The sequence below is a fragment of the Ammospiza caudacuta genome, chromosome 11 (genome assembly GCF_027887145.1).
Source record: "Ammospiza caudacuta isolate bAmmCau1 chromosome 11, bAmmCau1.pri, whole genome shotgun sequence".
Taxonomy (NCBI): Eukaryota; Metazoa; Chordata; class Aves; order Passeriformes; family Passerellidae; genus Ammospiza; species Ammospiza caudacuta.
The window spans coordinates 12,207,201-12,222,577 of NC_080603.1; the positions used below are offsets into that span (position 1 = coordinate 12,207,201).

Here is a 15,377-nt window from a genome sequence, read left to right on the forward strand (position 1 = left end):
CTTGTAATCACAATGTATTACTCCCACCTTTAGTAGATGCAACAGAAAACAGGTAGTAGAGAATGAGTGAAATGGGCCTTTTGAAGATTTAAGCACTGTATTAACATCAACTGTTGGAGCAGGGTTATTCTGTGTGCTCAGTTGTGATTTATAGACACAGCTGGGATGTGTAAAGTGATTGCTCTGCACTGAGACAGCCCAGGAAGAATTCAAAAATCTCCATGTGTCAGCAACCCTTGAAAATTCACAATCAAGACTTAAAGGAGCTGGCTCACTGATACATAATTTTTAATAAGTATTTAAGAGAAATTACAGAAAACTTGAAATTAGCTGGTAAGTTACTTCCACTTAGGACCACTGTGATGACATGCATGTTTTCAGGCTGCTCAGGATATCATTATTGAGCAGAAAGATGGAAAAGAATTAAAAAGTGGCATCACAGAAAAATAGATATTATCCAGTAAGTCTTGTTCCACATAGTGATAGAGTTCTAATTTAGTGAATCTTTAAGTTAGGAGAAAAAGACCTAATGGCAGAGTAGGTGAAATGCTAATAAGTATCAAGTTTAAATGAAAAATTAGTTTTTTAAAAATAAGTCAGATCAGCAGTTAGAGCAACCAGTGAAGGAAAGCAACAGCTCCATCACCCATTTGAGAGCCACCTGGGCTATTTTTACTGTCCACAGTAATTAATGGATATCACCTGCATTTCTTTTAATTCATTTTAAAATACCTTATGTTGCACAGTCATCTTTCATTTACGTTAACCAGGATTTACTTCGGGCATCAGTGGAGTTCACCCATGAAATTAAACACCAGTCAGGCCAAAAGTGCAAACTTAAGCCCTGCTTCAGCCACTTTACTATATTCCTACACATTAAAATTAATTTCATCTCAAGATCTTTATTACTCATCCTGTGTGCTCTTGGTCTGAAATATACTTAAAGAATATGGTGCTTGTTTCCTGCAGCAACACATTCTGCTGCCTCTCTGTCCTGGATGCAGTATTTTTAATACAAATATGTATTTTGAAATTGTAGCTGAGTTACCCTGATCTTCTCTGGATCTGAAAAAACAAAGACACTGACAGTTCTGTCATTGTACATATCATTCAAAAAAATAGATCAGTGGAGAAATACAAGATCATCCTCACTTTGGCTCTGTTCCTCTGTGCTCCACCTTCCTGCCTTTAAACCATTCCTGGTAGGACTGTGCTGCCCCACCAGTGTGAGTGACAGCACTCAGCCTGTGCTAGGGACAAAGTAGGAAGGCTGCCATTGCTTGCTCCTTACATTAAGACTTTGTCACATCCTTTGGCATATTCATGTTTGATAACATCTCTAAATACACTCTCTGACATTCTGCATGTAACCAGTGCTGCTGGCAAGGTGCTGAGAACTGTGTAAGATTCTCTCCAAATTAAGTTGCCACCACTGCAGTGGCTGGAGTAGCAGTGCCATGCTCAATCTACATTAGCCTTTGCATAGGTGACACTACAATCTGTAGTATGTTATTTCTTTCTTCTTTCTGTGTCACTTCTTAGAGCAATTATGTGAAGGAGAGAACTGGAATACTTTCTAAGTAGTTGGTTAAGTTACTCTCTGAATCAGGAGCAGGAAGAGGTCAGAGCCCCATAGAATCCAGCCCCATAGAGTAGGAAGGGCAATTCAGTGTTACAGATAAGGATGCACCCACTGAACAAAACATTCACCAGTGCAGTAAATGTGCCTCAGCATGTACTACTGGAATCATGTATCTGTTTATTATAACACTGTAACTATCCCTAAAAACACTTTGGAGAGGAGCTCCTCTGTAAATTACTCCAAGGGCTGTGGGGATTTAATTTTGGTTCATTGGTGAATTGATTTGATTTGGTAATCATATAATGATCTGGCTGTATCCTTTCACCTAGATTTTAGATCAAAAATATTCTTCATCTAAATATTTGAAAGAAATGTAAATTATTACAATGAAAATCACAAAACCAAAAAACATGCAGTAAACCTGTGGCTTTGGTTAATACACTTATTTATATAGATGTTATTGTGAGAATTTTGAATAAACTGTTAATACCTAATATTTAGTTTCCTTATCTTATAACCTGGAAACATCATATTGGGTTTTTATGATCCTTTGATAAAGGAGCTGCAGGCATCTTGGAAGGATGTGAAAGCATCCTGCAGTATAAGTGAGCAATGATTTTTTGGTTCAAAGCTCCTGTGCAGAAGGCGTAATCTTATCTTACATAAAAAATCATATGCCAAAACATTTAGTATTATCCAGCTAACTGACTGTGTAATGTTAAATCATTGGTCTTTTCAGTTTAGTTTAGAGTGATATGTGTACACAAAAAGACTTAAATAGATCTGAAAGCTTACTAATGGCAAATCAAACACACTCTAAGCATTCTGACTTCTTGAAGAGCAAAGGCTCTCTTTCTTTCAATTGTTTATTAACTTAGATTAATTGTATAGTGTCATAATTTTCTACATGTTCATGCATTTCTCTTCACATTGGATCATCTTTGATTATAAGATAAAAGGATTTGTTCTGTATCTGTACACATCAAATCTTCTGCAGATTATACCTGTTATGGGAGAGTAATTTAATTTTTGGATTTCTCTACATGTCCTGAAAACTGTGCTTTGCATACCGATGCTGGAAAGATCTGCTTCTAGTTTGCTTTCACAGGCAGGAATAAGGTACAACTCCATGAAGGTCTGTAGAATTATAATGGTATATATCTGTGTATACATCTTACCTGGAGCAACTGCCCTTTTTGTATTGCTTAGCAGACCTCTACCAATAATCAGTTTTGAAAAGAATGCTTTGGAATGCAAAGTACTGTCATTGAATAAGGAACAAGAAAATCAATTGTCTTATAAACTATCCCAAATTTATTTTGAGATATACATCACTTTATTCTCTTGTATTGATGCTTAAAGGCTTAAAATATCTGTCATATAACTGACTTGATGAATTTAGATTATCCAGTACCAGACAGACTGATCTCACCAAGGGAAAATCAGGGTACTGTTTGTTGTTAATTCTGCGCTAGTTCTTATTCTTGTATCCCTGGTGATATAATCATATTGATTAATATAATAGTAAAGGTAGCATAGTTAGGTGCTTACTGTTTCACATGATACCTTTGTTTTCCAAATTTCTGATGCAGTACCACTTGCATTCTAGCTGTCAGATCACAGTAAGAGTGAGTTTTCTTTAAGTATGACAAAGAATTAACTACTTAATGTTTGCATTTCTTTAGGAATCTAGCTTGAAACATCAAGTAGCTGCCTATTGATCTCTCTATAAATCAGAGGCAGACACAATAATTTCTTGAAGTCCATACAGAGCAGCAGCTACTTGCAGCATCTTTGCTGCATCATAAAAGAAACATAAAAGTTACAAATTTTAAACACTGTGACTGTTGTAATGTGAGAAACTGTAGGGGGGAGTTAATTCTGTCTGCAAGATCTCACTAGTGCTCTTATTTGTCTCAACAGACTGTACAGAGGAATAATGAGCTCCTTGCCACTGTTGTGAATTGCCTCTTCACAAACGTTTTTTATAAGCTGTATTATTTGTGAAATAATTACTAAAACCACTGAGATCTTGCCTCTCTCCAAACAACTCCATGAGAAAAAGAATTGTATTATAATGTTTGTATTTTTGTTTTTCAGAACTGTGTATGCAAAGGTAAAAGTCCCTGCTTTTGTGATAGCCCAAAAGGTAGTAAGGTAAGAACAGATACATTTTCCTTTTTGAATATTAGCTTATATACTTGGAAATTGTTGGTAGATTACTTCATGAGTGAATTTAGTTCATGATGGTATTTGGCCAATAGAGTCTACAGAGAATGATTACCTTACAAAGTTCTGTTAACTTTGGGGAAACTGTTTAACCAAGCCTTTTCAACTGAATTTTTTTTCTACATTATTATGTTTACAGCACTGTGTGATGTTTGGGCAGCAGCAGAACAACTGCCCAAAACCACCAGGTCTCTTTCACTAACCCCTAACAAATACCATTACCTTGGCAGCTGCTCTCCTGTTATAAATTTCATGATGCCATCAGGAATCTCATGCTCAGTGCTTCCCTCTGTCCATCTCTGGACCGTGCCCACCCCCCTTTGCCAGTTCCTGAAGGAAAGTTGCACACACTGGCATCAAACAGATAAACTTCTTGCACATCAAGCAGGGCATGAGTTTCTGGGTCCTAATCGCAAACACCTTGCCAGCACTGAAGGAGCAGCAAATCCATCCGCAGTAACAGATCCACAGCTCTGCCTGTTGCCAATAGCAGCTTGGCAGAGGCTCTGAGTGGCTTTTAGAAAAACCTAAATTACACAAATGCCAAAAATTCTTTGGAACTCCTGCTCACAGTTGGAAGAACAACTGATTCACAAATGAAAGGGGCATTATTGAAGAAGTCATGGTTGCAAATTAGGTGAGCCATGAACACAGGAGTTGCCATACTTAACCTTATCAACAGATTTCAGACATCTATAAAGATCTAGGACTATGGTTAGTCCCACTGATTGGTCCCATCTGCTTTTATGAAGTTGGAGAAAATTTATCTGGAAGTAAATATGCTCATTATTAAAATATATATTATAAGTGGGAAAGGAGAATACTAATATTTTTAGTAAAATCTCCCTGTTTATTTTTCATATTACTAGTTGGTCTAACCTGACTTTGTCCTAAACAGTGAAATTGAAACCAGTTGAAAACCTAGAAAAAAATAAGCTGCCCACTAAAAGAGAAATATTAATAAGAATGGACACCCAAAACTTGTCTTTATCACTTCTATGGAAAATAACTGAGAAATTTGTGGCTAAGAGTAAATAATTGTTTAGACTGATGAAGTTTTACATGCAGAAAATCAGGATAATGGCATTAATCAATATGTTTTGGTCATTATTCAGTGTTTAGAATTCTCCAACCTGAAAATCCTCAGATCTTGTTGATCTGCTAAGAAGAAAGTGTAGCTAAAATTGCCTTTTCTGTAGAGAGGGCAGTGAAGCTGTCAGGAGAGCTCTGGATTCCGCAGCTCCGTGTGGCTCTTGGCACGGGCAGGCAGGTGGAGTTTGGTTTTCCTGGGAGCTGGCACCGAACCCCCTCCAGCGGCTCATCCTGGGATAGCAGCCATCCTCCTACCTTGGGATGCTGCTACAGAACAAACAACAGAAATAAACTATTCTTATAAAAAGCTATGCCGATTTATTTTATAGATCTCACACACTCTTTATAATTCAATTCTTATTTTATATGTGTCAAAGTATTATGAGATTACATTCTGTCTTGGGAGATACAAATATATAAAATTACTATTTTAAAAATTTTTATTTCATTCAGAAGCTATTTAAAATCTGGTGAGTTTGTGGAATTTTGAGGAGTGAGAATTGGTGCAGGGAAAAGCCAGAGTATTCTGGCTTCCCAGAGACATCTCTTGGCTCCTGTCTTGTACATCGAATAGAACACTCAACCTTTGTCACAGCAAAATTTCACATGCTTTCTTTGTATAACTTTGTATAAAGCAATAGGAAAATTGGCTCTGAGAGAATTGATAATTCCATTCTGTCTCTCCCATGTCGTGCTGTGATGTTTTGAACCAGCAGCTCTTCACTGATGTAAAAATGAGCATGCTAAATTGCTGCTGTCTGAAGGGCTGAAACACCTTTTCCGTGAGCTTCCAGCTTGAAACATATAATTTAAACCAAATTAAGACTTGCATCTTCTATATTTAACTAAAAAACTGAAAATGCTCCTTTCACTCTAGCTTGGCCTTCTGTATTCTGTTTCTATACCTTCAATTTTGTTTCCTTTAGTTTATTTATTTGAATTTGATCTTTAAAAAAAAAAAGTGAAAAAGTAATTTGATTAGATTCAGAAAAATTTAAGATATTTGTCATGTAAAGCAAGGGGGTTTTAGTCTGTCTGAATGGTTTTGTTGCATTTGACTCCCACTGTTTTCTTCCTTGATTTTCATGAAGAGAAATTGAACTGATATGGTTTGAAACTGATCTTGCTGTACAGCAGAAGCTGTAGGCACACAGTTTGTGGTGATTGGGATGGGGCTGGGCTGAGCTGTGAGCAGCACTGACAGCACTGAGCCAGGGAGTGCCCAGGGGCACTGAGCAACCACCAAAGGGAACCGAGGGCACACAGGTGCAGGGCATCAACAGGAGGGGATAAAAGGTTGGGCTAAAGAACAAGAAGGGCTGACTCTTGAAGCCTTCTGAAGTGATGTGGTGTTACTCTGTATGGGTTGAATATTTCTGATATCGTGTGATGATGCTCTGTGTATTGTGGCTGTCTCAACTGCAATGTGTGCTGGCACATGCTGTGACAAGCAGCCATTAAGTCTCTCAATTTTTGTTGCTAAACATAATACAGAAGTATTAATAAGGAATACATATCAGCTGCTTTCTTTCAATTTTCATGCTGTCAGCTAACTTCCATACTCTACAAAATCCTGAGTACTATGTTATGCTCTGATAATTCAGCCATACTTACAGGCATGTGGTGCTGTGAGGCCGAGGCAGCCCAGAGATGGACCACAAAAACAGGTCAGTGTTGGCAAGGGCAGTGGATCTGCCACAGCAGCAGAAAGCCAAGGGGTACTGAAAGTAATGAATGCCTCAGAAATAAGCTATCAAAAGGAGAATTCATGGATATTTGAAGAGTTTAATTATTTTAATGTTTGCAGGGTGAAAAAGGCTTTCCTGGTGTTCCAGGCCCACCTGGTCAAAGAGGCTTTCCTGGTCCAGAAGGGCCTCCAGGGCCACAGGGACCAAAGGTAGGTATGTATGTGAGACAGAGATACACACAGAAACTACGGTGCTTGACAGTCACAGTTAGCTACGGCTGTGTAGACTATTCTGTTTTACAAAACCAAACCAAAACCTGTCTCAGAGCTTCCCATTTGGTAGGGATGTTGTTTGGTCATCAGCTGCAAGGGTCATTTTTACTGCATCAGAGTAGAGATGATATGACCATGGGCTTTGTTGTCAGTTTTCCATTTGCCAGTGCTAAAGCAGCTGGATTAAACTGCCAGAGACAATGAACATAGGTCTAGACAGATTTTTGCAGCATACCTCAGTTTTTGTCTTTGTATCAATTAACATCTTGACATTTGTTGCAGAAAAGAAAGTAAACAAGCTACTAATGAGACAAATACAAATGAGACAAAAAATAGAATTAAGAAAATTTGAAGGGAAACATGTTTTTTAAGGTACATCTTGGCCTGTTTAGGAATTACCTGATTGCTCACAGTATGGAATGGCTTTATTTATTTATACAGCTGACTTTGTGTGCACATATCGGTATTGATATTGAAAATATTGTGTGTATTGTTGACATTTATGTGCTCTTTCCCAATTGAAATGTACTGAAAAACATCACTTTCCATTTTTGATCTAGGGTTCTCCAGGACTTACAGGCTTAGTTGGACCCAAAGGTATCCGAGTAAGTGTTTGTATTTTAAACAAACTTACATGTACTAAATGTCATGCTAATTGCCAACTTGGTTCAATAATTTGTGAAAATAAAAGCAAAACATTATGTATGATTTCAAAGTATGGTTAAAATTTATGACACAGTGTATGTACTAGTATTATTTATTTTTAGAACTTTTGCCCTTTTTTGCTGCATCTTACATCCAAGGTTGTTGCTGTATGTATTTCATATTTGGCTATGCAGTGAAAAAGTCAAACTAGAATACAACAAAAAGTTGTTTGGGTTTTTCCCCTGTGGGCAAAACCAGTGTGTGTTACCTGTGTGTAACCATTATGCTTGATTCACAGTCAGAAGAGTTAAGGAAGTAATGATTTTTTTTAACAGAATCATACTTGCATTCATAATCTTGATATGATTGTAATCAAAGAAAAATTGCCTAATGAGCTTTTGTTTAATATTCATAATATTATTTCTCTTGTTTAATATCATTAGGGAGTCCCAGGAATACCTGGATTTTCAGGTCCTCCAGGCCTTCCAGTAAGTAAAAATGAAACCGATTTAACCATTTCTCTCTTACTTCAGTCTTTAGTGCACAATTATCCTCAGCTCAATGTGCTCACTCTAGTCTCAACATCAGCATTGTCTCTGTCAATTGGCCTAGAGATAAAAATCTTGGCATCAGCAATTCTTACTCATTGTCATGATTTAAGAACCCATTGTAATCTGTCAAGTCTTGTGAAACATTGCTCCAATATAAACTCTTTCAGTGTTTCTGTAAGGCAATATGAATGTACAAAAACAAAGCTTGTGTCAATTTTGTGCTTCTTTTAGGGTGAACCAGGGACTGTTGGTCCTCCTGGGCTCCCAGGTGTTCCAGGATGCAATGGCTCAAAGGTACAAACCAAGCTGAGTCTTCTGGAGATTGCATTTGGCTGTGCATGGGAATGGACAAAAAGTGATCTAAATTTCCCCCAATCTACAACTTTGATTTGTTTTGCTTTGTGACTTTATCAGCTAGAAAAACTTGTGTCATGGGTCCAGAGAAAGGAAAAGTGCTACTTTTTTGTGCAAAATAAATACTTAAATAATACATTCTAATGGCCTTTGCTAAAAGACAAGAATAACATTTGATATTTTGACAGATAATACTTTTTTCATTAAATCCAGGAGACCTAATCAGTTTTGTCCAATGTCTCCTTTTGTTGCAATGGGTTATAAAGAAGATAGTTAATCCATTTTATTTTGACAGTATCTAGCTTGCAGTTGGCAATTCATAAATCCTGAAAGTGAAAAGGCTCAATGTTAAGTAACAGATTTACCAGGTTTTCTTTTCTCTATGAGCATTCTGAAAGGAGTCAGAATAATCCCTATTACAGAAAATCATCAATTTCTAGTGAAACTGTGAACTAATCTGAACCGTCTAGGATAGAAGTCAAGCGGCATAAAATGCAAGAAAAATCCTCTTTTAGCAAAATACGGTGGTCATGAACTCACAGTGCACTCAGTGTGATAGCATAGAAAACTTCTGTGATCATTTGACAAAATCAGGCCAAATAATAAACCATAAAATGCATTAACAATCACTGTTACTACTTTCAGGGTGACCAAGGATTTCCAGGTCCTCCAGGTCAAAGAGGTGCTCCAGGCCTTCCAGTAAGTGTGAAATTCATGATTGTGTGCATTCCCACCACACAAAGCCAGTCCCTGAAGGAGAATAAAGCCTCATGTTAGCTCATACTGACAACAGTTGAACTATATAGGTATCCCCATTTTATTGGTATGAAAACCGTGTGATAAAGAGAACAAAGTTAAAAGTAATGCTTTATTGTCTACATGTTGGGCCTCAACTTCTTAGCTAGTGACTGCATGAAATTGACTGGAGTTAGCTCTCATGGGATACTCATGAAAATTTACCCTTAAAAGTGTCCACGATATATTTAATAAATTGCAGTTTCAGTTCATGACTAAGTATCTTTGAGGAAATAATGGCTTAATTAAGTCATTAAGAACCAGGAATTAAACCCAGAACTTCTCACTCTGGGTACACTGCTCTGATCCCAGGATGTGGGATTTTTTCACTGTAGAAATGTGTTTGAAAGAAACTTCTAAAGAAATGGAAAAGGAATGCTGTCTTTTTAAGTTCTAGTGGCTTCAAATCTACTGACTTATAAATATGATCTTTATTTTACCAGCTTTGCTGATTTTGTTTATTCATTTATTAATTTCAGGTTTCAAAGCTGTTCTGCCTTCAATTGCAGAGTTGTACCTGTGAGATAGGGCATATTGTTTAAAAATAGTCATTCTTCTTAAATTGAAGTCTGGCCAGTAAACATGAACCTGGCTATGCACCTTCTTCATGAAAATAAATCACCTGAAGAGCACCAAGCTTAGACACTATTTAGAGTGTGTTATTTCAGCACTTTTATTTTTCTGTTTCAATATGATTGTTCTTCTTCCTAGGGAGTTGCTGGTATCAAAGGAGAGAAGGTCAGTTTTTTGCAAGATATTACATGAAATATTTATTGGTTATCAACAATTTCTGTGTATCTTTTTTAATAGTAGAACTGTCCATAGTAGACAGTTTCCATAATTATGCATTTCTGATATTGCTTATTTCCCTACAAACTGTATTATAAGATTTGTTGCACTACAGAGTTCTGCAGCATAACTTTTCATGTTTCTTTTTATCTATTTGTCCAGGGGTACCCTGCAGAGGGATATAGCCAAGAGTATGGTGCAAAAGGTGATCCTGGATTACCAGGAATGCCTGGTCTCCAGGTAACTCAAAATACTGGGTGCTGAGATAGATATGTATAAAAATACACAGTTATATGTATAAACACTTTCTATATAACATGAGTATATATTAAAATTGTTTGGTATTTTACATTACTTAAGTGTATTATTTACTTAATATAGATACAGCGTTTTCTACAATTGTGTCACTGATTTCTAAACCAAAATCTGTCAGTTGGCAGGCCAGTCAGATTGCAGAAAAACAGTACTTCAGGTAGGGAGAAAAACTGGTCACAGATCTATGAGTTTACCCCTACACATATAGAACAGAATAGTTCAGCTGGAAGGGACCTATAATGGCCATCAAGTCCAACTGCTAAAATTCCCAAAGTTAAGACTGAACTGGATAGACCAGCTCAACTTCTAGAGTACTAACAAAGGAAAGAGTGGTCTATATTTCAAGAATGAACATTTTCAGGGGAAGGCAGGGCTGACATTTCTTCTGACTATTGGAATAAACAAAGATCATTAAATTGAAATAAACATTTTTATTTTCTATTTTCCATTTATTTGAAAAAAACTTTAAAGTATAGGATTTATTGCATAGAATATTTGAAGGATTGAAGGCTTATTAGAGGCATTAAAGCACCATATGGATTATGAGTCCGCATTTCTCGGACTTGCTTGCATCCTCACTTGAGTAGTTTAGTTTTAGAACAGATGTTTCCTCGTGTTTCAAAACATATGCCAAATAATGAAGCAGTGTGGAAGAATTACACTTCTGTGTTTCCCTGAGACAGGAGAAGGAAATTCAGAAGCAGACCTGCTCCTCTGTTTCTCATTCACTTCATTGAATTTGGTGTTGTATTTTACTCATAATCTTGCCAGGAGATTTATTCCTGTTTCTTTTTTAATATGCAGGGTGCCCAGGGTGCTCAAGGATTTCCTGGGGAACTTGGACCACAGGGCCCTCCAGGACCTTTAGTATGAATTTGTTTCACTTGTTACTTTGACCTTTGATTTCCCCTAAACCTGTGGAATTACACAGATACAAATACTTGATTCTCTCAGACTTATTTGAGATCTAGACAGGTGTATGTAAAAAGTGTATTTTTCTGCACACATCTGATTTTTTCAGTTTCTTTTGATTACTTTTATGCATGATAATTCCTATAGTTTCAGAAGTATACCTTGTCCATGTAGGCATAAATTTTCATTTTCAAATAACTGTCTATTAATTCACTTTAAACACTAATATGCATAACATTGAGAGATGCATATGTTTGCAACTATACTGTGTAAACAATCTGTCACCCACTGACAATGGCTTGCAGTTGTAAAGGTGGAGGAAAGTAAAAATGGGATATAAGTTCTGTGGAAGTTGGATACTTCAAAACTCCTATATCAGAGACTTACAAGATTGTAAGTTTTTTAGCTGAGGAATTTTTTTGTGTGTGTGTTTTGTAGGGCATGCCAGGAAAACCAGGACCTCCTGGACCTAAGGTAGTCTCAAATTGGTAAAAAAATGAAAACTTCTGTTATGTGTAACCGATGTTTAAGTGTTTATAAAATTTAAAAAAATAACATTTGGGAATTTTTTTCAGGGTCTTATGGGACTGAAAGTAATAGGAGCCAAAGGAAGGAAGGTAATTTCATAAGAAGCTTAAACATTTTATAAGTTTTGTTTCTGTTTTCTGCATTTTCTGATTTGCTATGGTGAAATGTTTGTGGAAGTAAGTCCTGTAAAATGCAAATTTTCAGTATGCATGTGGAAGTTTTTTGTTGAAAAATGGAAACATGGCCATGTTCTCTAAGGTCAAAATCTTTTCACATAAGAGCCAATGAGATAAACATCTAGACAGAAGATTAGACACTGAAGAGAAGCCAGTAATTAATATTAATTGGCACAGAGCATTAAATAAATATATGTACTTTGTGTAGTGTTCCTAAATGCTTATCTAAGCAGATAAACAGTGGTAAATATGTAGCATTTGTAGTCTCACAACTTCTGTCCAATGTGTTTTCAGTGTCAGCCCTTGTGATACTAGCAAAACCCCCAGGTTTTGAATAAAAATTGGATAACTTGTCTTTCATGTACTTACTTTGTATTCCATGTAATTGACATTAAGCCAGGAATTACTACAAACGCCCACATTGTCTCTCAGCACCCAGCCTGCAGCTGCAGGACTACTGCAGTTAATCTGAATGTTCTTGCAAGAGATTAGGACATCTCACAATTATGCTAACTGACCTGCACAGATTCAGTTTTAACACTGTAATCACCATCAGGAATGTGCTGGGAGATTCCTGGGGAAAAAAAAAAAAAAGCCTGTAAACCTGGTTATTCATTAGTAGTAGCTGAGGTGGCCATGGAACGTCTTGCTTCATTATGAAGGAGTGACACATTCTTTGCTGTTCTGCTGCAAATTCATGCAAAAGCATTCCTGGCTTAAAATCACTGAAAATTGTGGATGTTGTTTTGATGAGGTCCACAGGAAAGATCACGCTGAGGACTTTCCCAGTTCTCAAAGATTCTTAATTAGAAGGTGCACTTCACTATTTAGGTTTTCAGTGAAGGACACATGAAAGCTTCTTTTGTCTGTTAGCACCATGATTCTGTAATCTCCCTGAAACACCCAGACTGCAGTTTGGGGGATGTCACCAAAGACAGTTCATGTAATTTACTGATTGACATAGAGACAAATATTGTAGTCAAGGAGATATTTTTGCTTGATTCAAAATAGTTTTGTACCAACTGAATAGGATTAAAAATTTAAATTGTTTCCAGAAACTTTAACAGATACCAGCATATTAATTTCTGTATTATGAAAATGTCCTCTAGGGGAAGGTTAAATCTTCCACATGACTTTTTTTATCTGGAATTTAAATGGCAAACAAAGGTAAGTGTTAATTGAATTATTGGCTGAGTGTAATGACAGAAGAATTTTCATTATATCAAAAGTAAGTAGTAGTAATTTGAAATAACAAAAACACACTGCTTGTAATTTGCTCTATTTTTCTTTTTCTTTCAAGGGTGACACTGGGTTAACCGGACCCCCTGGGCCCCCAGGAACTGTTATTGTGACGTTAACTGGACCAGACAACATGACGGTAGTGAATTTGTTAAACGTTACATTCAGATAAGCCATCTGACTAGGCTCTACTTTGAGAGGACATTTTCATCTTTGCTGCTCTGATAACATTTCCTTTTACCCATCCTAACATTTTTCAGACTTGTTTAGTTAGATTCTAAGCTCAAAGTGTCTGTGTGGAGCCACATCAGCTGAGCCTGTGTGCTCATGTGCACATCTGCACGTGCCAGTGAAATGCTTCTTGCTTACCAGTACCCCACCTGCTGGGAATCTGAGTACATGAAGAGTAAATCACTTCTGCTTCACCAAATCCACATGGATGTTCTGCATGGCTATCAAAGTCACAGCTGTGTTGATCTCTGGGCCTTGGCACTGAGAATGTCAGGCTCAGAGCTACCAGAGTTTCACAAAAGCTTACAGTGTGTTCATGTACATTTTGTAGTTTTTCTCATTATTTTTACTGCAACCTGACCATGGAAAGTGTTGGAAAGACAATAAATATGGAAGGAAATAGTCTGATTCAGCTTTAAGTATTGCTTTGTGAATTAAAATTTTTGCATTGTAGCCTTATATAGAAATTAAACAACAGTAGCTGACAGAATTGTAGGTATTCACATATTAACAGGACAAGTCTTCTATGTGTTCTTGATTCCATTTTTCTTATGGAATTTGCATCTGATCTATGGAGTCAGCCAAAGTCCCTCTCCATTATATGCTGAAGTAAAAGTGAGTTTTATATTTGGCACATGAGTCTAATGAGGTAATAATTAAACAATGAAATTTGGCTTTACAGTGACTTTAGATGTGGCCCAGTGGTGCTACACTGTAGTATAATCTAATCTTGCACCCACAGAGACAAGGATGCTGTAGGTAGCCACTACAATTGTGTCTGGAAGTAACTCTGGCTCCAGTGAAGCAACCAAGGTTTATTTGGGGTTGTTTCTTGTTGCCATTTGTGGAGATATTTACTGCAGTCCTTTTGCATGCAATCACAGGTAGGTTGTTTTTTCTAGCTCTATTCTGAAATGTGCAGAAACAGTTTCTTTTTCAAATATCACAGACTTAGGAGCACTGATACGAAGTTTCTGCTTATTTTTTGAGTAGAACCGTCTCTGCTCAAAGAATCTTGCTGGTGACTAGAAGGATTTCCTATTTGTAGAACCAGACTGAAATGGTAAACATGGAAAAATCCAAGACACCACAGTAAGCTCTTCTTTTCTGTGTAATAGGACTTGAAAGGAGAAAAAGGAGAAAAAGGATCAAGAGGACTCCCAGGACCAATGGGGTTTACAGTAAGTGAACAAAAGTAAATCCCTTAAATCCAGATGTTCAGGCAGCATAACCTAGTAAATGCTACTCTTTACAGCCCAGTATTTACACTAATTATTTCCACCTCTAGTGACAAGAGTAGAACTAATGAATAGAATAAAATACCTAATTATAGCGTTACAACTTTTTTTTAAAGATAAAAAATTATGAAACAAATATTTAACTTAGAAAATGTGAATTTCAGAACATGAGTATCCTCAGTGTAGTTTTGTTCCAGGGGCCAGTTGGTGATTCCCAAAGTGAAAAGGGTGACCGAGGAGAACCAGGAGCACAGGTGTGTGCAAACATTGAATACATTTGTGCTAGTCCTTTGTGAAAAACAGTTTTGAACTCCTGTTGCTGTCCAGTTTTTGTCTTGCTGCTACTCAGAGCAAATTTGCTTAGATTCAAAAGCTCTTTCCTGCAGTAAACTAGACAAGAGCTGGAAGTCAAGTGACTGTACTTACATGAGTACTTGGACTGAAGGTCACTTAATTGTGATTATGCTTCTTTTTTTTTTTTGGTATAAAGGTTCTGCAGTTAAAACTTAGTAAAAGAGTGCTTTGCTAGACATGTAGTGGCTCTGTAATGCAAAGGTTTAAGTAGAAGAGAAAACACCATGTTTACTTAAGGCAGCAGACTTAAACTAGTATGTTCAACCATAAGCTGTGTGGAGATATGAAGGAAGTTGCCCAAGAGTTACTTCATTAACAGCATAGTATATGACAAAACATTTATTTAAAAAATTCATATTAAACACAACTTACCTGATTATGTCTTTT

The 15,377-nt window shown here is 36.8% G+C and overlaps 1 protein-coding gene across 1 annotated transcript in view; it reads left to right on the plus strand.

Moving 5' to 3' along the window:
• COL4A3 (collagen type IV alpha 3 chain) overlaps positions 1 to 15,377 on the plus strand; it is a 51,747-nt gene that overhangs the window by 6,582 nt on the left and 29,788 nt on the right. The window contains exons 2-15 of the mRNA XM_058811852.1: positions 3,683 to 3,739; positions 6,711 to 6,800; positions 7,424 to 7,468; positions 7,952 to 7,996; positions 8,291 to 8,353; positions 9,059 to 9,112; positions 9,920 to 9,946; positions 10,160 to 10,237; positions 11,117 to 11,179; positions 11,663 to 11,698; positions 11,800 to 11,841; positions 13,229 to 13,306; positions 14,517 to 14,579; positions 14,834 to 14,890. Of these exons, the coding sequence (XP_058667835.1) occupies positions 3,683 to 3,739; positions 6,711 to 6,800; positions 7,424 to 7,468; positions 7,952 to 7,996; positions 8,291 to 8,353; positions 9,059 to 9,112; positions 9,920 to 9,946; positions 10,160 to 10,237; positions 11,117 to 11,179; positions 11,663 to 11,698; positions 11,800 to 11,841; positions 13,229 to 13,306; positions 14,517 to 14,579; positions 14,834 to 14,890 (798 nt within the window). The remainder of the gene's footprint in view (positions 1 to 3,682; positions 3,740 to 6,710; positions 6,801 to 7,423; positions 7,469 to 7,951; positions 7,997 to 8,290; positions 8,354 to 9,058; positions 9,113 to 9,919; positions 9,947 to 10,159; positions 10,238 to 11,116; positions 11,180 to 11,662; positions 11,699 to 11,799; positions 11,842 to 13,228; positions 13,307 to 14,516; positions 14,580 to 14,833; positions 14,891 to 15,377) is intronic.